This window comes from Pinus tabuliformis, chromosome 6 (genome assembly GCF_031772625.1).
Source record: "Pinus tabuliformis cultivar Carrire ecotype Pingquan chromosome 6, CPIR1, whole genome shotgun sequence".
Classification (NCBI taxonomy): Eukaryota; Viridiplantae; Streptophyta; class Pinopsida; order Pinales; family Pinaceae; genus Pinus; species Pinus tabuliformis.
In genome coordinates, this window is record NC_142292.1 from 972,412,393 (window position 1) to 972,423,752 (window position 11,360).

The 11,360-nt window shown below is 36.4% G+C and overlaps 1 protein-coding gene across 1 annotated transcript; it reads left to right on the forward strand.

The window, feature by feature from the left end:
* The first annotated feature begins 426 nt into the window (after nucleotides 1-426).
* On the forward strand, nucleotides 427-10,885 carry LOC149262234 (uncharacterized). The gene is made up of 3 exons (XM_089423738.1): nucleotides 427-2,340; nucleotides 2,859-2,940; nucleotides 10,069-10,885. The coding sequence occupies exons 1-3, from the start codon at nucleotides 1,424-1,426 to the stop codon at nucleotides 10,291-10,293; spliced, it is 1,224 nt and encodes a 407-aa protein (XP_089279864.1). The 5' UTR covers nucleotides 427-1,423; the 3' UTR covers nucleotides 10,294-10,885.
* Nucleotides 10,886-11,360: the final 475 nt, after the last annotated feature.

An 11,360-nucleotide genomic window follows, 5' to 3' on the forward strand; every position in this document is an offset into this window, starting at 1 on the left:
AAAAAAGTCAGCTGGTTAGAAAATTATCTTAAAATAGAAGAAAGTATAAATATAATCAAAGTAGTGAAACAAAATTCTGCTGGTTAGTAAATTATCTTAAATTAGAAGAAAGTATAAATATAATCAAAGTAGTGAAACAAAATTCTGCTGGTTAGTAAATTATCTTAAATTAGAAGAAAATATAAATATAATCAAAGTAATTATCCAAGGGACCGCCATTAATATTTAGATAATGCCAGCTCTGGCCGTTGCATCATACAACGTGGCATCATCAAAATGCTTACTGCCATCATCTCTATCAGATGTAGAGTTGACACTGTACAACGTGGCAGCAATGGAACCTGCAACTTGCAAGTTAAAGTGGCCCTGGCGCTGGGACCATAACTTTGGGTCATAAACATTTTGGGCACCTGACACCATTACTTCCCTCATGGATATTGTCAAGCTAGCACTTGACGATAAATGAAAGGATCGGGTTGTGATACCCTTGTACCAGAAAGCCAAAAAATTATTATTCAAGTCACCATGTAGGTGCGAGTTGATGTGTGGAGATAGCAAATAAAGAAATCCATAGGGTACAATGATTGCAGACATCTGTAACGTAGGGATGAGTACTATATAGAACGGTCGGCCCTTCCACACATGTAGCTCAGTGCATGAATTTGGCCTCGGGAAAGCAAGCCAGGCTCTGTGCATTGGAGTAATAAAAATTCTATCCCAGTCACAAGGGCAAACTTAACGGTTAGAAAATGTTTATTCTGCAGCATACCCATGTGGGAACGCCACTGTCAGCGGAGAAAAGACAAAATTGTATCTGATTAAGCCTACAAAAAATGACATGCATTGATAAAATAAAATTTGAAGTACCTGCAACTTTATATGAAAAAGTTCCCTGGTTATAAGTCTGATTCTCGGGACTAGAGTTGACTCAGAGTTGATGTTATACAGACATGGAAGATGAATATATCCTCCATGTGCTCCATAGACTTAACTGGTTTTTCTCTCTGCAACCATTGATAGCGAATCGAGCTGCACTGCAAGCAAAATGGGTATGGATTGGGGATCTGCTTATTTCTGCAATGTAGTTAAAAATTTATGAATTAGGTTGCATTTCAGCTGTAAAAGAGTGAGTTGGTATCGAGTGGAACCTCTCTGAAATCATTGTTCATGCCATGCTGAATTAATATATTAACAGACACGGTCTGTTATGAAAAATTAATACTGGAAGGAACATGTTTCTGCTATTATAGCAAGAGCATTGCTTGTTCCAGGTCCAAGGATCTGTGGATATTCACAAGTATTTTGTTGGTATGAGCAGCATTCTGAGTTTATTGATGATGTCTTTATGACTTTAGAAATATTGGATAGCATTCAGTGCAGTTGGTGGGGAAGGGTAGTTGTGTGAGTTTTTTTTGTATGAGCAATGGGGTCCCTTGAAGGTAATGGTTATGAGTCATATGAAAGTAGGCATGATAATGGTAATGGCAATAACAATGCTTCTACCTTTGAGTTCCCCAAAGGTGGTGGTGGGGATAGGGCAATTCATCACAGGCCTGTTCTAGGGTCACATTCTAAGCCAACCCCTTCAAAATGGGATGATGCCCAGAAGTGGTTGGTCAGTCTCTCTTCAGAAGGAGGAGATCATGGTTATGTTAAAAATAAGTCCAAGACTTCCGATGCACAGAGAAAAATAAGCTTTCTGCCTCGTCAGGGCAAATCCTCTGCACCCAATGCCTCGGAAGCTTTGTCTGTTCCTACCAGTTTGCCTGCAGCTATGGATGAAGAGGAAACGGGATTAAATCAGGATGAGGGAGATACCAAGAAGATTGATTATGGCAAGTCCATGAGACCGATTGATAAGCCCATCGCAGATCCGGTCAATGAACACTTATCTTACATCCCGCCAACTTCAAATGTGAGATCAGTTTCCATGAGGGATATGGGAACAGAAATGACCCCTATGGCAAGCCAAGAACCTTCAAGAACAGGAACCCCTCTCAGAGCCACAACACCTTCATCTAGGAGCCCTGTTACTTCACGGCCATCTACTCCAGGAAGATGCACAACACCATCGGAAGCAATAGAAAATTATCAATTGGGCCTGAAAGACCATCATGATTCGTCGGAGAAGCAAGTGCATGAGAAGACTAGAAGGGAAATTATGGCTCTAGGAGCACAGTTGGGGAAGTCAAATATCATGGCATGGGCTAGTAAAGAAGAAGAAGATCAAGATGCTTCTAAATCACTCAAGACTAATGATATGGAACATACTAAACTGAATGTCCTAGAGGCTAGGGCTGCAGCATGGGAGGAGGCAGAGCAGGTTAAATACATGGCCAGGTGATTCTCTTGTAAACTTTTGCTTTTACTTTTCTGTTTGGATTTTCAAACCCCTTATCTAATGCGTGCTTTGTGAAAACATTAAAATATCCACGTTCTACTGAAATAAGGGATGGTGTTAATGCATGCATTCATCTTCCTAAAAATGAAACTTGAGCACGTGTAAAATTTACACAACTTTGATTCATGAAGAACGATCTCAATTTTAACATTTTCAAAGTTAATTTTCACCTTTGGAACTAGCCTTTTTTATACCTATTTTCATTCTGGTCTATGTGCATCTATTTCTGTAGCATTTCATGGCATAGAGAACAACCATAAAATAATATAGTATGATTCTGGTAGATTGATTACGTTCTGGCGTTTTAGTGGAAATTTCTTGAGTATGAGTATGGTGACTTGTATTAAAGTTGTATATTATGTTCACCGATATAGGGATTGCCTTTTCTGATAATATTCTTGATTATGTGTGACATACCTACTTTGGTTTTAACTATTGTACATTTTTCTCTCTGTAGGTATAAACGTGAAGAAATCAAAATACAAGCCTGGGAAAGTAATCAAAAAATAAAAGCAGAAGCTGAAATGAAGAGAATAGAGGTGCGTATGGAAACCTTATACATTATGAATGGTAGAAGATATCATCCAATATATATGAATGTTATTAGTGTTAAAGCTAAACAGGCTCAATCCATGGCTTCCTTTGCAACATGATGGTAGGGTATGAGAATGCTATAACCATAATCTCAAAAGTGATTAATAACTTGACTAGTTGATTTTCCTCATTTATAGTTTAGATATGAAGCCTGTGCATTGAAGCCGTTGTCGCAGTAGAAATTATGGTAAGTCCAGGCACGAGTTTACGTACCTGGACTTGAGCACAATTTTATCCCATAATAACGTTATATAGGGTGCATTACCTACTTTATTCTACTTAGTCTTGCATATGCTTCAAAGTAAATTCATAGATGGCTTCCTTTAGAACTTAATGATAGGGTAACAGAATTCTATCAAAAAAATAACCATAACCCCTAAAGGTATCAATTAACTTTTGTTTATTTTTTTAGCTTTTAATCTAGATTTTGAAACTTTGCATATTGAAGCCTCTGTCACAATAAATAGAAAAAGTGGTAGCTCTACTAAACTCGTGCACACTTTTATCCAATGGCAATGTTATATAGCATGCATTACTTACGTTATCCTAGAAGATCATTTTTATTCTTGTTCGTAGATTTGACAAATGAGCCTACAGTTCTTGGACACATTTCTTTCACTCATTTGGGTCTTAAGAGTATCCCTTCTTAGGTATTAAAAGGGTATATGCTTAGAGACCAAGAGAAGCCCAACCATAACTTCTCCAACACAATTTGGGTAATTAGGAATCCCAAATCCCTTGAAATGGGGTGAATTCTAGAGTTCCCCAAATAATTTCAACTTTAGAGCAAGAATTTTCCAAACTTTGGTTGACTGAGCATCCAAGCAATGGAATTGCACACCTGTGTGTTCTAGATAGTGAACCCATGTTCCAAAGAGGCAATAATGATGCTTTCCCACAATATCTCTGCGTTGATGTACCGTAAGTTAAACATTGCACAAGCGTTATAAATGACTAGCTTATTGTAAAGGCTTCATTATTCAAGTAGTTATGTATATAATGGTAGCTGTAGGGTGGTAGATAATCCCGCTGACAGCTTGAGATGAATTGTTGTAAGGAGTCACTTCCGTTACCAGCTGAATAGTGGATGTGCAAACTCAGCATTTAATTAATAACCATTCCTCTGGCCACATATGATGGCTGTGGCTAATTAGTAAAGCGTGCAGAATTTAAACAGAGCACAAGTAAACCAATGATTTGATGACATTAGAATTTAGAATGTGAATTATATGTTTATATAATGGATCTTTGCTGTATGTAAAGCATACCACATCAAGCATTGAGGATGTTTGGCTGTAGCATGCTATTGCACAGTGCAGCAGCTAATACATTGATCCAACACATAGAACAAATGAATATTGGGCTGTAGGTGCCAGCCAGCAATGCGAAAGTGCTAGAGCTAATCCGTTAACTAAACCAGCAATCAACCAGAATGATCTTCACACAAGCTTTTAAACACATTATTTGGCATTGAGATTACCCTGGAAAACCAAATGGTAAAAGTTGGTAAGTGAAGCCCTTTCAAGGGGATTTTGCTACTAAAAGCAAAACTCTTCAATCCCCTTCATTTTCTTCACTTCCAAAAGTCCATTGAACATTATTTGAAGTGAATAATCAATCCCAAGCTTGCTGGGTAAATAAAAATAAGTTTTGTCCCTACTGGGGATTTAAGTTTTAACCCTTAGAACTGAGTAGTAAATTCCAGATTTGAACATCTGTTGAAATACTCAGTCTTTTAAAGTGCTAGGACTCTAGGAGGTTCATTTGATTCATATTTCAATATATTAACCAAGGTTGCACGAAACGGGGAAACGGGTACGAGTTTCCGAAACGGGAAGCGATACGAAACGCGACCTGCCCAAATATTGGAAACGGGGAAACACGAATATATATATATATATATTAGGACATTTAAGAAATATGTGCAATCATAAAGCATATATGATACATTCTAATTTATTACATTATGATAAAATTGTCAATTGTCAATGCATAAACTATAAGTATCTAAATTTACATCACATTTACTCATGAATAATCACATAATGAAAATAGAAATATCCAAAATCAGCCACGAGAAATTTCTAATTTTTTGTCTTGTGCTTGATTGGGAATCTCCTTCTACATAGTCGAATGACCTTAGTGCTCTTGATTAAATACAAGTTTCATACCCTAGTACCCTACATTCTCTTGATTATTGGGAGTCTCCCCTGCATAGAGGGCTTGGTTCTCTCGATTAAATACAAGTTCCATACCCTAGTACATGATAAAATCCAATGGAAACATTGCAATCCCCCCAATCCTGGAATCCTGAAAAACAGATAAGTCTGCTGGATTTTGAGTGAGATCTAAAATTCTACTTTCTCCATATGAAATCCAATGAGGGCGAAACCACTCTCAAACATCCTGAGTCATTTCATGGTAATGTTAAAAATTTAAGTAAAAGGCCTTTTACTTTAAGAATTTAACATTACCATGAACTGCATATCAACACTAGGGCAAAAGTTCACTTTTATAACTTTAGACAGGCATCTGGAAGCAACTAGAAGTCACTAGGCTAACGTAAGAATAGATTAGAAAACAAATAAATTAATTAATTAATTAAAAAAAACACAAGTAAACGCTGAAACGTGGGTCGTATGGCCCTGAAACGCGTTTCAGGCCATACTGGCCACGTTTCAGTTTCGTGAAACGTGGCAGTACGGCCTGAAACGCGTTTCAGGGCCGTACCAAACGCGTTTCAGCGTTTCGTACTTGTTTCCATACGGAAACGCCCTCCTACCCCATGTTTCCTGCAACATAGATATTAACACTTCCAGCCCATAGCCATATTTTTCGAGATCATTTTAAGGCTTGTGGATGACCCCAAAATGGGCTATAGCTTGTTGGTTTCTGTGTTTTTGTGCAGGTTTGAAGGTTCAGAACAGAAAGCCTTATCTTCATTTTCAGCCACATACCAAGGGTAATATCACGGTATTTCATCCTAAAATTGGTAAGGGTTCTTCACACAAAATCCCTGTGCTTTTCCAAGGCTTTTTCTTTTATTTATTGTGTGTTTTCTTTGTTGTTTTATGTTTTCTACAGTAAGAAATCATTCTCAGAATAGCAAATTTCCTAAACTAACTCCTGGACTCCATCACCCAATAAGAATTATAATAAGGCACTGGTATACTAATCTTGTGGTGTAGGATTTTGTGATTGTAGGGAAGCCTCCCATGACTTTATAGGAATTGACCTAAATAGTGGGAACTCATGCTGAGACGACAATGGGCACTTTTTTTCTATGGTGTGCCTCCCTAGCATCTTGTCGGACCTTAACAAGACTACTAATTGAATTGTAATAGTCCCTCAGAAAGAGTAATGACATCTTCATCCTCATCCTTATTCCCTTTCAACATAGTTGAGGACCAAGATCATGCTGAAATTGACAACCCCATTTCAAAATCATCACCTCTGTCAGCAAGGAAAAAGAAATACCTAAGAAAAGTAAGGGTTCTCCAAAAAGAGGAGCTCCGAAAAAAGGTATAATTTCATGAGTATTATCATTAGTGAGCATTGTTTGTTGACGTTTCTGTCAATGGTGCTACAAGTTGTACTGCTATTAGAAAAGAGCTACTTCAAAAAAACATAAATTGGAAGAAAAATTGGACTTACAGAATACATGTTAGGCAGAAGTGACAAAGTAGAGCCATCCTCCACATCAAATATGTATTCATAAAAACAGTGAAATGTGGGAGATTGCTCTATACAATGCTTTAGATCATAATTATGTCAAAAGGATAGGATCCAGAATTGTTGTAAATAAAACGGCTACATTAATAACAACTTGAGCAGTATACTAAATGCATCGTATACAAAACAATAACCTTGTCATTGCTTCGTTGAGGAGGGTGGCCATGTTATATGCATAAATAAAATACAACATTATAATGATAATAGTAGTAATAGTAATAGGGTACAGTTGTCTATTTAACCAAAAGGCTGGTCTCTTCATGAACATGCCTCCTTAAAGTGTATTTATAATCGGGGCTCACCTTCATTGTACATCATTATTCATATATTAATCAATTATTACTCAATATATTATACAATTGCATAAATATATCTTACAATTAGAGATAAACAAGTTTGTTCATTCCATTATGGCATATCTATGATAGCTTAATTATGTTTTCTCTATCGTATTCAAACCCACTTTTTCTAAATCTGCCCTAAATCCACAACCGCATTGGGTAGGCACTAGTCTTGGTAAATTCCACCATTCATATTATTCAAAAATAATAAATAAATAAAAAATTCTAGGGTTCCCCCCTTGTGTCGAAAAAGAACCAACATAAAGCGAGAGGAAGTATTGTTGTGGTGACTTTGGGAAATCTTCCTAAGTGCCTCTAAGGTTGCACTTTGTTAAAGGACTTTGTAACACTTGAAGTGTAAGTTTGGAAGGCTTCACTCACCATCTCTTATTTGGATTGGATCATTATATTGTTTTTCATCCTTCTCTATGGTTTAAGGTTGGAAAAATCAGAGAAATCAGCTTACAGGAACAGTTTTAGTAGTGGGATTCAGTTTGGAGAATTGGGGTCACAAACCTTTTGGGGTCCAGTTTGAGACCTTAAATGACGTTTTTTGGGGATCAAAACTTTTCTATTTAAACATTTCACTCTTTGGAGCTATTCTACACTTGAATACCTTTCCAACAATGCAAGAATCATGTCAATCAGAGTTCAGACTCAAAAGTTATGCTTCTCGGAATTTGACCTATCGTGTTTGACTACCATAACTCAATAGGATGCCAGGTCAGCCCTTGTTAGTCATGGAAATGGGGCTATCCATGTGGGGATGATAAAGAAGACTCTAGAAAGGTTGAGTTGTAACTCATGTTGAGGGTTGAATGGGTCAAATCCAACCCCTAGTTGACTATGGGGTTGTGTTATAACCGTGCCACTAGGAGGAAAAGGGGTTCGATTATATTCTAATGCATTTTGTTTCATAGTAGAGCAAAGTATTTGAGAATGGATAGAGAGAGGGAAAAACAGAGAGGGTTTGTGTTCTTTAGCATCCCACGAGCCACAAATCTCACTACTTTGTATCTTCTTCATTTCCATTCAGAGAAAGAGAGAGAGTAAAACAGCCTCACCTTCTAGTTGCGTTTTCTCCCGAAAGGGTTTCCAAAGTTATATCTTGGTGTTATTGTGGTTTGTGAGTGATTGTTCTTACCCTTTCTCTATTTTCCGCATTTTTTATATTACATGAATAAGCAAAAAATAGTAACTTAATAAATCCAGAAATTTAAGGAAAATTAACCCCCATAGTGTAGATTTCAGATTTCCACATATTTTCTCAGATCTGTTATGATGAACTGTCATTATGGAACTTTCACGCAACTACAGAACCTATGGATTCTCTAGTATAGTTCCACATGAGTTTGCAAATTTTATATGTAATTTCCACTGTTATGGCAAACTGCTGCTTTCTGTCAATCTATATATATCCAAAATCTTTGTAAACTAATAGAATTCTCATTACTAGTATCGTGTCTCCAACTTGTAGAGTGCCAAAACCTACAAAATCTTCACACCTTTCAACTTATTCTGTAAAAATGTGAAAATAAATAGATTTTTCATGTTTATCTGTGATTATCCTGTGGATCTTTACTTGAAATGAAAACATCTGCCTTCTTGGCTAGTCAACTTGCCCTCTAAAAACAATAAATCTTCATGGTAATCTAACCTCATCCAGCACCTTGTTTGTTAGTTGCAAATGCAAAAATGAATGTGGAATGAGCTCTTGGCCTAGAAACGTGTCCACTAAATCCACAGCATGCACATGGGTCCATGCCAAGGCCCCATCTACACTGATCCAAAGGATTATTTCATTCTTTTCTGGAAAGGGTGTGCCTACAACAACAATTGAGGACAATTTCCTTTAAACAGGGAGGAAACATGACGTTTATTTAGGTGAAAAAAATATTTTCTTATTAAGGAGGTAACTGAAATCTCACCGATTGCTCTGCCTAAGTCCACCAAACACCTCACCTACTTCTACATAACTTTTCACTATCATCTTTTAACTTTTTACATATTTTTAATGTGCACAACATATGTTTAGTGTTTACTGTAGTGCTAATTCTTCTCCCATGTTTTCCTTATATGCGCGTTGTTAACTGTTGTCTTATGTACTCATATCAACACTAACATAATTTTAGAAGTGATTGGTTGCTCTTGTTAATAGAAACTGATATTTGTCTTTTTTCCAATTCTCCATCTGAACATGGAAGCATTATTGAAACAAGAGACATTAGAAGGTATTGGATTGTTGCCTCCTCTTCTGTATAAGTATACATTGATCACAAGTTGAAAGGGCTTCCTTTTTCGTTTATGTTGGTCAGCATCAACTTGTACATTAACCTCTCAAGGTTCTAAACTCTGCATACAATATGTTGGGTTATGTAAGATCCTTTTTTAGGTCAATTTAGAAACAAGTAGTGGCTTTTAGATGTGAGGTATTATTGCTAACACCACTGAGGAATATCCTTGATTTTTTAACACAGTAGTTGTTCTACTATTTTTTGGGCTAAGAGTGTGTTATCTAAGTGCGAAGTCCAATGCACATGTTGCAAGAAATTGAAATTGATTATAGAAATGAAAAGCACAAATTTATTAATAATTTCTCAGTTCTGTAAAGTTGACAATATTACAATACTTGAAAAGTGCAAATGCCCTCTCACTTGTTTTGGACATACTGAGCAGTAAACATAATAGACATGTGAATAGTTCAATTGAAGTGTTGGTGTCTCCTGTTTAGAGACTTGTATGTCTCTTTCTATGGCGGGATTGTTTGTTGGTGATGCTATTACCTATATACTTATTTGTGTCATAGTCTTTAAAAGGATATCTGTGTCATAGCTTTTATTTACTGATATCCTTCTCTTTAAAGGATAAAATGTCGAAGACTTGACCTAACAATACCAGTTTTTGCAAAGTCAAAAGTTCACTCATATCACTCTCTGCAGTAATAAACTTCTAGGAATTTTTTTTTTTGATTCACTTTAACACTCCTGCCATATATGACAGGCAAAAACTGGAAGGATGAAATCTCGTGCCCATGAGAGACTAATGAACAAGTTGGAAAGTATAAAGCGCAGAGCAGAAGAGCAGCGTGCAGATGCAGAAGCCAAAATAAGTGAGCAGGCCGTGAAAACAGCACACAAAGCTGATTATATCCGTCAAACTGGTCACGTGCCTTCGTCATTCTTTTCTTGTAACTTACCTGCCTTGTGCTGTGGCTTTTTCCGTTAATGGGTTGTCCCTATGTCATCATGTTTCCCATCTTATCATCAGCTTTATTCCTCTCCTTACTGATACACTTTTTGAGAGAAAATATCTATACCCTTCTGTTGTTCAAGGCTCCTCACATTTGTTTTCGCAGCATTTTCACATTTCCCTGATCCAACTTTGTTGCATAAGCCAAGCTCTTTATGTGCATCTCATGGGCATTGAGTCTTCATGGCTCAAAATATGTATATTGCATCAATCTTTATTACCCTTAACAAATGTATATTTAGGCCCTTTGTTTCTCCAGCATCTTGCTAAGTTTTTGGTTTTTTCAAGAGTGAAGAAGTGACTAAATTGAAAATATCGCTAAATATGTGGTGCTTGAAATTTGCTATTATTATTTTGTGGCATGATCACTTTGTTTTGTGGAAAATATGGTAGTAAACATATCTGGCTAATTTATTACATCTCTCTCTGGTTTCTTCTCTTCCTCTATGGGATGTTGTATTCTGGCTTTTATCTCCCTTGTGGTAAAGCATGTAATAATTTATGTTGCTTCCCTTCAAAATACAAGAAGTGAAGAAAACTTGTTAAATGTATTATTTTCTTTTGAAAATTTTCTACCTATTAGATTTTCAACACATCGTATTAATTTCAATACACTGAAAGCATGGATGATAACATATGGAATTTTAATACAAAAGTATTATCTTTATCGTGAATTAATTTGTATATAGCACCTCATTTTGTGCAATAACACTCCTATCTGTTAAGAAGCAATTATAAGGAACACTAATACCTACTTAATATAGATGCAAAAATTTAATGCATTGAACATAAATTAAGGTTATGAATTCCATCTGTCCTGTGTAGGTAATATAGTTGCAAAAGTTTGGTGCATTGAACATAAAATTAAGGTTATGAATTACATCTGTCCTGTATCATGTAGGACTTGAATTACTTTTTTCCCCAAAAGTATTTTACCACATCTTCCCATTCTTCTACCTGTTTAGGCTGGAGAAGTTTATTTCATAATTGTGATGTTATTCATAAACCCTTCCACAGGGAACATCAATTCCATCATCACCGGT

What these genes read in the sequence shown, in the direction of transcription:
- LOC149262234 (XM_089423738.1), top strand. Translation starts at nt 1,424, where the DNA reads ATGGGGTCCCTTGAAGGTAATGGTTATGAGTCATATGAAAGTAGGCAT. An exon ending in CAGGTTAAATACATGGCCAG is followed by an intron (nt 2,341 to 2,858) that starts GTGATTCTCTTG and finishes TTCTCTCTGTAG; the next exon opens with GTATAAACGTGAAGAAATCA. An exon ending in CTGAAATGAAGAGAATAGAG is followed by an intron (nt 2,941 to 10,068) that starts GTGCGTATGGAA and finishes CATATATGACAG; the next exon opens with GCAAAAACTGGAAGGATGAA.